The 13302-nt window shown below is 44.4% G+C and overlaps 1 protein-coding gene across 9 annotated transcripts in view; it reads right to left on the reverse strand.

Moving 5' to 3' along the window:
- Window positions 1-2027: 2027 nt before the first annotated feature.
- Window positions 2028-13302, reverse strand: part of ZNF169 (zinc finger protein 169) — a 57577-nt gene continuing 46302 nt past the window's right edge. For 8 of the 9 annotated variants that reach the window (XM_047699871.1, XM_047699876.1, XM_047699875.1 and 5 more), the window contains one exon: window positions 2028-11274. In XM_047699871.1, the coding sequence (XP_047555827.1) occupies window positions 9779-11274 (1496 nt within the window). In that variant the 3' untranslated portion in view covers window positions 2028-9778. The remainder of the gene's footprint in view (window positions 11275-13302) is intronic. The other variant, XM_047699870.1, reaches the window with a different exon arrangement.

Raw genomic sequence — 13302 nt, forward strand, 5'->3', positions numbered from 1 at the left:
TAATTATTTAGGAGAAACTGGGCTGCCACTACACAGTGGAGTTAAGGAAGAGAGTATCTACAACACAGGAAATACCCTAGGACATCGCTCAGGTCCTGGGATTAAAGTCAGTGGAAGGGGCGCCTGGGTGGCTCAGTGGTTAAGCCTCTGCCTTTGGCTTAAGGTCATGATCTCAGGGTCCTGGAATCAAGCCCCACACCAGGCTCTCTGCTCAGCAGGAAGCCTGCTTCAGCCCTCTCTCTCTCTGCTTGCCTCTCTGCCTATTTGTGATCTCTCTCTCTGTCAAATAAATAAATAAAATCTGTAAAAAAAAAAAAAAAAAGAATTAAAAAGTAAATGGAAAATTACAATTCAGGCAGAACCACTAATGGCCCATTCAGAAATGAAAGTTTGAGGGCGCCTGGGTGGCTCAGTGGGTTAGGCCTCTGCCTTCGGCTCGGGTCATGATCTCGGGGGTCCTGGAATCGAGTCCCGCATCGGGCTTTCTGTTTGGCAGGGAGCCTGGTTCCCCCTCTCTCTCTGCCTGCCTCTCTGCCTACTTGTGATCGCTCTCTGTCAAATAAATAAAATTTAAAAAAAGAAATGAAAGTTTGAGACACTTCATCTGGCAAAGAACCATGAGTTGAGGGGCTTACTGAGGGCAAAGAGAATACAGAATGGGTAATGGAAGAATGTAGACATAAATACCAACTACACCTACATGTCCAATGAACTCTGTAGGACCAAAAATGAACTGCCACTTCCCTACAGAGTTGTATCACTTTAGGCAGAAGTAACTTTGTTGTTACTTTATTTGGAGATTAAGTATGGTTTAAGGAGATGTATGTATGTGTCAAGTTGACAAAGGGTGGGCTCTGATGGATAATTCTATGTGTTAAGTTGGCTAGACTATAGTACCTACTTATTTAATCAAACACAAATCTAGAAACTTCTGTGAAGGTATTTCATAGGTATAGTTAGCACCTACCATTGGTAGACTTTAAGTAGAGATTACTTTTAAAAGTGTGGTTAAGCCTCATCCAGTGAGTTCAAGGCCATAACAACAAAAACAGGTTTTCCAGATAAGCTAGCAAGCATCCTTACGGCATAATTTTTTTTTTTTTAACCTATTCTCTCCTCTGGGAATCATGAGTTGGTTCTTTGTGTCTGAGTTTATCTCTATATTTTGTTGTTTATTTGTGCTCCAAAGCATACTTTTCACTGGGTTCTCAGCCTGCTGGCTTGTCCTGCAGATTCAGACCTGTCAGCCCCTTTATTATATGACCCAATTCCTTAATAAACACACACACACACACCCCACCCCCATCTATTGGTTCTGTTTTTCTGGAGAACCTGAATACACTGAAGTTTTTTTCTTCCTGTTTCATTTAGTTTCTACTACTAAACACTTTCTTGTTTTTTATTTTCTTTTTCCTTGAGCATTTACCTGTTATTTTTCCAACTTTCTGAGTGAAATGCTCATTTACTTCCAATATTAGTGTCAAATAATGGCATCTTGGCTATTGATTTTCCTTTAACATTTTAATTGTTCTCTATTTATGCTATATATTGAGTTCAGTATTATTCAGTTACAAACATAGGTTTCTATGATTTCATTTCTTAACACGTGAATAGAATTTTGTTTTAGTTTTCTAAATATAAGAGGCTTTTTCTTATGGTTTTTCTTATTTGTAATTTTATTGTATTTTGGTCTAAGAAAATGTTAACATCAGCCCCCAGATTTTTGTTTTGTGTTTTGTTCATCTTTTATTTATTTCCATTTTTTCAAGGCAAGCTATGTATTAAAACTGTATGATTTTCTAGAATCCCTGTGTTGGGGAGTGGGCATATATGTTAGAACAATGTGTCCTATTTCAGGGATCTTGATGTTTTATGAAAGGGGGTAAAAACCCCTAATGTTTTTATTTTAGAAGTTGTTCTAGAAGAGCGGAAGTTGGGAATGCAGAGTTTCTAATATTTGATTATCTCGTGCCCAACATTCTACATGTTGTGTCACTTATTTCTAAAACAACAACAACAAAAACAAGAAAACCAAAAGGTAGATATTATTACCAGTTTCAAGGATGACAAATATCTGTCCTATGGACAGAATAAATGAGTTACATGCTTGGCTTTCAGGCATGTACGCAGAAAACAGGGCTGCTGCTTTCCTGAGTCATGTCCATTTGTGCTGCCTCTTCTCTTCTTGGACCGATTATTCTGAGTTCTCATCACACTTCAGTCTGCTTCCTTCTGGAATGGAGCCAGGAGACCAGAGAGGGGATGGTGCTGATTGCAAAACCCTATCCCTTCCAGGAGACCCAAGAGTGAGTAAGTAGTGGTTTGCTGAGGAAACCAGAATCTTCCTTCACAGACTGAAAAGATAGACCCTTCATTCTGTGCTCAGCTGGGCCAACCATATTATTGGATTTAATAGAAAAAAAAATTGTGTCCCATCTTTCTACCATTTAAAAAAAATAAGATGATTGGAGGTTTTTGTTGTTGTTGTTCCCATATGGAACAGAAGCAGCACCACAGTTGAAGGAAAGGCCATTTTATCTTTGTTCTGATTGCCTAAAACACACCACCACACAAACTTCCCTTGTGGCTTTCAGCTCTAGCCCTGGGAGATACAGTGAAGGACTGCACTTTATTGGAAATGTGGTGCTTATGAGGCCTAAGCATTACTTTTTTTCTCTTTTTTGGTAGAGTTTTGGGTTTATACACAATTACTGAAGTACTTATTGGTCTGAAAAGTTACTCAGTACAAGAGCAGTAGTAGATCTTAAAATTTCTTAGAAAAGAAATCTCCAGGCCCAGATGGTTTCACCGGAGTATTTTACCAAACATTTGAAGAAGGATTATTAATACCAATGTTATACAGTCTCTCCCAGAAAAGAGGAAGGAACATTTCCGAACTTATTTCATGAGGCCAGTACTCCCTAATAACAAAAGCAAAGAAAATGTCAAAGTATAAAATGACCAGTATCTCTCATGAAAACGCATGCAAAAATCCTCAAAATTAGCAAACAGAACCCAACCATGTATAAAAGGAATATTATGAATTCATTTTTATAGTGGTTATGTAAACACTCAGATTATCTATTTGATCTAGAATTTGGGGATGTGGTTTTTAAGGAATTGGTCCACTTCTTCAGAGATATGGAATTCATGACCATAGTAAAATTGTTCATAGCACTCCCTTATTACCATTTTGATGGCTACAAGATCTATAGTGATATCCCATTTCATTCCTGATTTTGATAATCTGTGTTTTTGCTCTAATTTGTGTCATTCTTACAAGAGATTAGTCAAGTTTCTTTTACTTCATAGAGAACCAGCATTTTATTCCTTTAACTATTTTTCTGTATGAACTACATTGGTCTTTACTCTTTATTATTTCTATCCATTTGCTTCTTTTGGGTTCTACTTTTCAAGTTTTTTAGGTATAAATTTCAGTTACTGATTTGAAACATTTTTGTATGTATGATGTATTTAGTGCTATCAGTTTCCTCTTCATGGCATTAGTGGCACCCCACAGGCTGATATGTTTTATTTCATTTTCATTCAGTGCAATGTATTTTTTAATTATTTCCTTTGAAACAACTTCCTGTTTGACCCATCGTTTAGTACTCTGTTAAATTTCAGAGTCTAAGTGTCCCTGTTGTCTCTGTTTTTGATGTCTGGTTTGATTTAATTATAGTTAAAGAATATACTCTTTACTAATTCTTTTAAATTTGTTGAGGTATGTTTTATGGACCAGGATATGGTCTTGGTGAGTATTTCACTGCTGCTTTGAAAAACAAACATATTCTGTTGTTTTTGGATGGAGTGATACATATGTCAGATCCTGGTGCTTGATTATGGTGTTCGGGTCTACTAGACATCCTTGCTGATTTTTGTTCTGTAGTTCTCAGTTGCTGAGAGAGCAGTGTTGAGGTCTTCAACAGTAATAATGAATTTTCTCAAAGTCTCTTTCAGCGCTATGTTTTTGCTTCACGCATATTGTTATTTGGTTCATTCACATTTAGGATTGTTATATCATCCTGGTGCAGTGATTATATAATAATACAGGAGGAAATAATCCCTCTTTGTCTCTGGTAATTTCTTTGCTGTGAAGTCTGTTGTATTTGATATTAATGTGGGAACTTAACTCTTTACAAATTAATGATTGCTTGGTGTATATTTTCCCATACTTTGTACTTTCAGTCTACCTATGTCATCAAATTTGATGAACAGTGTATAGTTGGGGAGTTGCTGTTTTTTTTAAAGGCCACCCTCACAATCTTTGTCTTCTGATTGGTGTAATTAGAACCAGTCTTAAGGTAATTAATTGCTGATCTGTTAGGGCTTAAGTTGGCCATTTTATTACCGAATTTAAATTTGTTTCCTCTAAGTCTAATTTTTCTGTTTCTCTCTTCTGTGGGTTGTTAAGATTCTCTTTGGATTAATTCTTTGTTTTTTAGTGTATCTCTTTGTATAGTTTTCTTAGTGGTTGCTCTGGGTATTGCAATACACATAAGTCCGTATCACAGTCTATCAGTATATTACTACTTGGAGTGAAGTGTGAAAATGTTATTTTTATTCAGGGCCCTTTTCCCACTCTTAAACATCATTGTCTAGAGCATCAGGTGATACTATGGCTTTTGCTTCAATCTTCACATCTGATTTTAAAAACTTGTGGGTAGAAGGATGGCCTGTTTTATGTGTCATATTTATGCTCTTTTCATGTTTTTTTTCTTTCTTCCTGATGCTCCATTCTTTTATTTTCTCTGTTTGAAGAACTTCCTTTTAGCCATTTTTTAAAGTCAGGTCTGCTAGCAACAAATTCTTACAGTTCTCTATCATCTGGAAATGTGTTTGTTAATTCTGCCTTTTTTTTTTTTTTTTCTGCCTTCATTTTTGAAGGATGGTTTTGGCGGATACTCAGTCTGCAGTTAATAGTCTTCTTTCAGCACTTGGAAGAAAAATGTGCCACCTTCTTGTGACCTCCATAATTTCATGAGAGATCTGCTGCCATTTGAATTGGTGTCCCCCCTGTGGGTAATGGGACATATCTCTGGGGCTGCTTTCAAGATTTTTTTTTGTCTTTAGATTTCAGAATTTTATTAATGTCTTAGTGTGGACATCTTTGAATTTGGTGTTCACTTGGCTTCTTGAATATGCACATTTCTGTTTCTTGCCAAATACGGTATGTTTCTGGTCATTTCTTCAAAATATTCAAATGTTTTCTCAGTCCCACTTCCTTTCTCATTTTCTGGGACTTGACATAAAAGGTAGCTTTTTTGTTCTTGTCCCAAAGATTTTTTTTTTTTTCAGTCTTTTTTCTCCATTGTTCAGATTTACTAAATTCTATTAATCTACCCTCTGTTCTCCAGTTCCATTCTCTGGCGTATCAACTCCACCATTAAGCCCATCCAATAAGCTTTTAAATTTCTCGGGTTTTTTTTAGTTCTACAATTTCCAGTTGAACTTTGATGTAACTTCTGGGTTTTTTGTTTTTTGTTCTTGAGATCTTGTACTTTTTTCATTTGTTTCAAGAGAATTTGTGATTGTTTGAAGCACTTTTATACTGGCTGCTTTAAAATCCTTGTCAGTTCTAGGGCGCCTGGGTGGCTCAGGGGTTAAAGCCTCTGCCTTCAGCTCAGGTCATGATCCCAGGGTGCTGGGATCAAGCCCCACATCAGGCTCTCTGCCTGCCTCTCTGCCTACTTGCGATCTCTGTCAAATAAAATCTTTAAAAAAAATAAAATCCTTGTCAGTTCCAATATCATACTTATCTCCATGCTGGTGTCAGTTGATTGTCTTTTCTCATAAATTATAAGTTGTGATATCCTGGTTCTTGTTATGATGAGTAACTTTATATTGCATTTTGCACATTTAGCTGTTAAGAGACTCTGGGTCTTATTTAAACCTTTGACTTCAGCAGGCAGTCACCCTATTCTTAGGTTTGTTCCCAAATCAGAGCCTATTTCTGTGGGTTCTGTTTGATCCAATGATAGTGTAGCTTTCAGAGCTCTTGCAATGCTATTTAGGGAAACTTAGCTTATTTGGTATCACTGTTTCTTCCACTTTCTCCTGCTGGTGTTAGGTGTGGAAAGAGTTGCCCCAAAACAGGATGCCCAGTGTCTCCAAATGGGGAAGGGATGCTCTGGCCCAAAAGGGAAGCAAAAGCTTCACAGGCTGAGCTGCTGACGTGTCAGGATCCCCATGTCCAGTGCCTATTGGTAACCTGTTGTCTACCAGTAAGGGAGATGGATCTCTTCTTGGGCTGGGCAGTTTAGCAGGAGTGTCCTTGCTGGTGCCACCTTCCTAAGTGTCTTGCATCTAGATGGGGAATCTCAGGTCTCTGGAGCCAAAGAGTACTTCCTGGAACAGGTGTTTCTGTGACAGGACTGACCCTCCCTGGCTGTATTGGGTCTAGGTGAGGCAGAGTTCTCAACCTGTGAGAAAAGAATCATTTCCACCTGCTGGTGCTGCTGGGCTCACCTGGTCTTGTCAGCAGGACTTTTGTTCCATCCAGTGAGGAATGGACCTACCTGGGGTGTCTTTTGCTCGTTTGGGAGCCAGAACACACTGGGCAGCTTTGTTCTGTGGGGTGGTGGATGCAAGAAGCACAAATCATAAGGTGCATCCTCTGGGGGCTAGAGCTTAATTCCCTTCCTCTTGGAATATGGACTGGACTGATTACTTCTAATGAATGGAGCATGGAAGGAGAAAAACGGGGAGTCTACAGTAGAAAGTCGTGGCAGCCACCACTTTTACCAAGTGATCAAGGTTACATTACTTGGAATAAACCTTGATGGTATCATTACCCTTTGATATGATATAGTAAGGATTCTTCACTTCTGTGGTATTCTAGAAAGTCTATAATGCAAATATAATAATGAGAAAATATCAGACAGTCCCAAACTGGTGTTCTATAAAATATCTGACCAACTCTAGAGTCAAGTTCATGGATAACAAAGACTGACAGAGGAACTATCCCAGATTGGAGGAGACTAGAGAGACATGAGAACAAATGCAGTACGGGATCCTAGATCACAAAAAAAGACAATAGTGGAAAACTGAATAGTTCCTAACAGTGCTGTCCTAATTTCTTAGCTTTGAGAAAAACACCATAATGATAAGATGTTACTAGGAAAAAAAATGTAGTTACCAGTTGGCCTTTGGCATTCTGCTGTAAGCAGCAGACTGTGCTTATTTGTATACTTAATAGTGATCATGTCTTTTGCCCACTTTCTGTGGCATTTCTGGTCTTTTGATTTTTGGGAGTTCTTAGAAAAAGGAGGTATTAATCCTTTATGAAATATGTTGATAGATTTTCCTTCCAGACATTTGTCTTTTGGTACTACTTACTTTTTGACATGTAAAATTTTGGGGTTTTTATTTTTTTGTGTATTTATCTTTTATTGCCTCTGGGCCTGGGAAAAAGGACTTTGTGGGGACCATTCTGTGCCCAAAGCAAAGGGACAAGGCCGGTCCTGGGCTGGGCACTAGTCAGGCTCTGGGGATTCAAGAGCAAGAGGCAGGCTAAAGGGACAGAACCTTGGGCTGGATATAAAGACAGGTGCTCTAGTGCTTAGTCCCTGACTGGAGGACTAGGCAGGATCATGGAAGAAAGGTCTCAAGTCCTCAAGCTGGATCACTGGTACAAGGGTGTGGCTAACAGGATGTAGGGGTGCAGGAAGAGGCCCTCGGTGGCACTGTTGGAGGACCTAAGAAAGGGTGATGAAGGCCCTCCCCACACACAGGGTCAGAGTCCAAAACAAACATGTGACCTTCCATGTCTCCTGAGGTTCAGGACCATGGGATTCCTGAGAGCTGAATGAGGTGTATGATCGGGGTTTAGCTTTATAAGGAAGCAGTTTATTAAACAGACCTGGGTGTGGAGGAGGGCTTAGAAAGCAGGTATGTCCAGCTCCCCCACTACTCCCCACCCCCCCCAAACACACACACAACCCTGGCCCCTGAGAGAAGCAGCATGCTGCTTGCATTCCACTTCAGGAAAGTGCAGCGCTGCCCAGTGCTTCCTGCTAGCTTCACACTCCTGGGAAAAGGAAAGATCAGATTTATGGTAGGGGTCGAGGGCCAGGCAGGAATTTGGGGGGTGTCCAGAGGGCAGGTGTTATGAATGGAATTTTTCCCCAAAAGTCCATGATGAAGCCCTTTCCTAATGTGACAGTATTTGAGTACAGGACCTAAGGAAGTACCGAAAGTTAAATGATGTTGTAGGGGTGGAGTAAGGGACACCAGAGCTCGCGTGCTCTCTGGCACACATGCAAGGAACAGCCACATGAGAAGGCACCACCTGCCGGCCAGTGGGCAAGGTTCGGTAGGTCGAAGTGGTCTTAGAATTCCAGTCTCTGGTTTTGTTACGGCAGCCCAGGCAAAAGAATACAGTTTTGGTACTGAGTGGTGAGCGGTTAGAAATATGAAAAACTACGGAGGTGGTTTTGGAACTGGGTCATGGGTAGAGGAAGTTTTTTGATGTGCTTGCTGGAGAAAGCCAGGGTTGCTTCAAGAAGACTATGGTAGGAACAGAGGAAGTAGAAGGGATTCCGCTGCAGCCTCTGACAGAAATGGGGAACATTACCAGAAACTAAAGAGAATCCTGATTATAAAGCACCAAAGAATGTCACTGGGTTGTGTTCCGGTGTTCAGTGGAGGCTGAGGACATTTCTAAGCAAGGTGTTGGAAGGTGTACCTGTTTCTCATTGCCCCTCAGAGAAATATGTGAGGAGGGAGGTAACGTGAAGGAACTGTTTAGCAAACTTGAAGATTTAGAGAATTCGTAGCCTATCCATATTGTGAAAATGAGAGCACCTACTCTGGAGAGAACACCAGTGGACAGCCACTTGATGCTCAGTTGAACCAAGAATGGTACAGACAGGACAGAGCAAAGGCCAGCTGCCAGACTTCTGTGGTGCTACCTGCCAGGAAGAGCAAACGGTGACCCCAGTGGTGAAAGAAAGCAGCTGGTCTGCCAATCCCTTGGTGGGCCCGGAGGGTGAATGCCTCCCTGGTCTCAGGGCTCTGCGCCCTGCTGCCGCCACCCCAGCGGGACTAGGGGGCGAAATACCCCACCAGCCGTTATTCTCAAGCCTTAAAGCCTAGTAGAGGTTGCCTGCTCCGCCACAGACCTGCTGAGGGCCCATCAATCTTGCTTCCCCTTGTGTTAAGGAAACGCAGTTCTACATCTGTGGTAACTTGTCTGGTTCACGGCTGGAGAGGAACACTGCCTCAGGATGAAACGTACCCCTTGCCTCACCCACATCTGATTTACATGAGATTTTGGACAGACTCATTACTGGAATTGGTCAACACTTTGGGAGCTGTTAAGAACATGAGTTTTGGGGGTTCAGGAGGCTGACTTATGGGCCGAAATGTTCCAAATTCATATGTTGAAGCCAGAACCCTAAGTGTGACCTTATTTGGTGACAGAGTGGGGCCCTAACCCAGTAAGGCTGTGGTTCGTACAAGCAGCGCACATACAAAGGTCAGGAGAGGACCCCGTAAGGATGCAGGCATCTGCCAGCTGAGGAGCGAGGCTTCAGTGGAAACCAAAGTGCATCCACTGATCTTGGACATCAGTCCCAAGAACTGTGAGAAAATCGTTCTTTAGCCAACAAGTTTGTGGTGTTTTGTTATGGCAGCCCTAGCAAATTAAAACATGGCTAGCATGGAAAATAAACCATAAATCAGGTATCTTCCAATCACTGAAAGAACACATTTTTTCCTCCTCTGCATTTGAGGAACATTTCCTGGTGCTTTCTCCCACTCCTAAGGAAAGGGAAGGTCAGGAGAGCAGCCCTGGAGGTGGGAGGCGATGGCCAGACTTGGTCCTCCTGTGTCTGTGAAGGTGAGACTTCTGGCTAAAGCCTCGGCCGCACTCCCTGCACACATAAGGCTTCTCTCCCGAGTGAGTGCGCTGGTGTCTGATGAGGGCCGACCTGAAGCCAAAGCCTCGTCCACACTCACTACACACACATGGCTTCCCCGAGTGTGACCTCGGGTCAGAGGTGAAGTGGGCCTTCTGGCCAAGTCCTTGCTCACATACTCCGTACACATCAGCTGCCTCCTCTAAGTGCGTCCTCTGGTGTCTCGTGAGGAGTGACTTGAAGCCAAAGGTGCGTCCACACTCTGGGCACAGGTAAGGTTTCTCCCCTGTGTGTGTCCTCTGGTGTCTGATGAGGGTGACCTTCTGACCAAAGCCACGGCCACACTCTGGGCAAAGGTAGGGCCTCTCCCCTGTGTGCGTCCTCTGGTGTCCCAAGAGGGAGACCTTCTGGCTAAAGCCACGCCCACACTCCGGACACAGGTAGGGCTTCTCCCCCGTGTGCGTCCTCTGGTGTCTGACAAGGGTGACCTTCTGGCGAAAGCTGTGGCCACACTCAGCACAGACATAAGGCTTCTCCCCTGAGTGTATGACTTGGTGACTGAGGAGCAGCGCCTGCTGCCTGAAGCCACGCCCACACTCAAGGCACAAGAAGGGCCTTTCGCTCGAATGCGAGCTGCGGTGTTGGAGGAGCGACGCCTTCTGGCAGAAGCCTCTGCCACATTCAGGACACACAAAGGGCTTCTCCTCCAAGTGTGTCCGCTGATGCAGGATGAGGGCGATCTTTTGGCGAAAGCCTCGCCCGCATTCCTGACATTCGAAGGGCCTCTCCCCGGAGTGTATCCTTTTGTGGTTGGTGAGTGAGGACGTGTACCTGAAGTGGCGCCCACACTCCCGGCACACGTAAGGCTTCTCCCCTGAGTGTTTCCGCTGGTGGATGGTGAGGGAGGACTTGCGGCCGAAACCTCGCCCACACTCCCTGCAGCTGTAAGGCTTCTCCCCTGAGTGTGTCCTCTGGTGCTTGGTGAGGTCTGACTTCTGACAGAAGCTTCTGCCACAGTCAGGGCATACATGGTGCTTTTGGAGGCTCAAGAAGTTAGGGCTGGCATCGAACCCCAGTCTGTATTCTCCACACGTGGCTGCTTCAGATGCCGAGAGGCCTGCCTCCTCAGGATGCCTCGCTCTGTTGCCTTCCACCCAGTCAGCTGGCTGGCCCTGAGAGGGTCTGAAGAGCACCCTGGAAGCCCCACTCAGGTGAAGTCTCCCTTCTGTGTCTCCATCGTCTGCTTGTTCACTTGAGCAGGCTGGAGCTTCCGTTGGGATGGGGCTTCCTGCGTATGAGCTGGGGACGATCGGAGGAAGGTGACCGCACAGCACATACTGTTTGAGGAACTGTGTGCTGGAAAAGGCCAGCGGGCAGGAATGGCCATATGGCTGGCATTCTGTCCCTGGTTCTGCTGGAGAGAAAATGTTGGTCAGAATCACCACAGGTGCCTTGTGAATGGCTGCTTCCACCGACCCAACGTTCATTCCTCGCTGTTCCCACAACCAAGGCTTCCTCTGCCCACCTACATTCCATCCCTCGCTGCCACCTTCCTTATCGCAACACAGAAGACACACATGCTGAGCCAGCTCCAAACACCAGCCCAGCGAGAAAGCATCAAGGCAGCCTACAAACTGCCGCCATGAGAGTTACACATTTCCCCTCCAGTACGGTTCTCCAAGCCAGTCAGTCATCAAAGCTGATGCTTCCACTGAGAAACCATGTGACTCAGGGAGCCAGCAGTGCAAGATGGCAGAGTGAGAGGACCCTGAGCTCACCCGGTCCCATGGTTACAACTACAACTAGAATGACCTGAAGACTGGCAGAACTCCACGACTCACCTTTGAGAGGTTATGAAGGACAGAAACAGTGGCTGGAAGCTGCCTGAAGGATGAAGCTGTGGTCATGGAAAGGAGAGAGCACCATGGAGCCTACAGAGAGCAAGCAAATCCCCAGAATGTCTGGCCTTGAAAACCAGAGAGGCTGAATTCAGTGAGTTTGAATAAGCACTGGATTTGGAACCCGGAGCTTTAAAAGTCAGCCACTTTAGTGCTAGGCCAGGGATAGCCAGGGCCTAACCCTAAAGTGACAGAAGCCCAAGGAGAGGCAACATAGAAGTGAAAGCTTGCATAAGAGGGAGATCTGTTTATATTGATTTCAGAGTTGGGGGGGGTGGCGGGGGGGGGCTTTCTGGGACCAAAGAAGCTGGCAGGTGCCATTTTCCTCCCCCATCCCCCAGCATAAAGAGAGGGCAACCTGTGGGAAGGAGGGCTGCAGAGACACATGCTACCTAACCTGCTAGCAGCACACCACACCCATGTATTCTCCTGAGGATTTGCCCATGCCAAGCCTGCCGGCCTCAGGCCTGGGCTTAGCAAACATTCTGTTAATGTCCTGTGTGCTGTGCTTCTGTGGCCACTGGATTTCTTCAAGGGATCTGGATTAGGATTAGCAGTTCATGCACGCCCTGCCCAGTGGCTGCACACACCAAGCTGCTGCATTTTTGGGGGACTGGCCTAGGACTAGTGGCCCAGTGCAAATTTTGCTGACACTGTGCGTGCCATGTCCAGGCAACATAGGCCCCCCAGCTGCCAAATGTCCATTGTTGGCCACGGCTGCTACTATACGCCATGTCCCTGGCCATTACCACTCTTTGGGGAATCTGGCCCAGTGACTCAATGAAGATTTTGTTAACACCATCACCCTACTATTGAGCTCTCCTATGGTCACTGTCCTTCAGAGCCGATCTGCTTAGGTCTCCCTCACACCACAGATAGCAAGCACAGCCTACAACAGGCAGAGTCAGTGCAGACATCTAGACAGAAAGGAAAAGCTACTCAGACGATAGCAAGATGCAGGCAACACACACAGGAGACACTTCTAAAGCACCAGGTCCTGGTGAACAGGGAACACTGCATGGGCACTACAGGACCTCTTCTTCATAGAACCACTACTTTCTAGAGGAGATATAGCTGGGTTTCCTAACACATAGAAACAGAGAGTTAGACAAAATGAGTCTGGGGACTATGTCCCCAATGAAAGGCCGTGACAGAAACACAGCAGGAGAGCTAAGTAAAACAGAAGTAGTGGCCTGAAAGAGAACTTAAAGTAATGATCATAAAGATACTCAGTGGGACTCGAGAAAAGAGAGACCAGTGAGACCCTTCATACAGAGCTAACGTATCAGAGATGAGAACTCAATAAGTGAAACTAGAAATGCAGAGGAGGGAATAACTAGGCTACAGGAAGGAGAGGATGTATCCGTGACCTGGAGGATGGAGTAATATAAAGCAGTTCGACTAAGCAGATGAGAAACGCTGCACAGAGAACAGACTAGGGACCTCAGGGACTCCATCAAGCATAGTAACATTTGGGCACCTGGGTGGCTCAGTGGGTTAAGCCTCTGTCTTCAGCTCAGGTCATGATCTCAGGGTCCTGGAAT

The sequence above is a fragment of the Lutra lutra genome, chromosome 13 (genome assembly GCF_902655055.1).
Source record: "Lutra lutra chromosome 13, mLutLut1.2, whole genome shotgun sequence".
NCBI classification, from domain to species: Eukaryota; Metazoa; Chordata; class Mammalia; order Carnivora; family Mustelidae; genus Lutra; species Lutra lutra.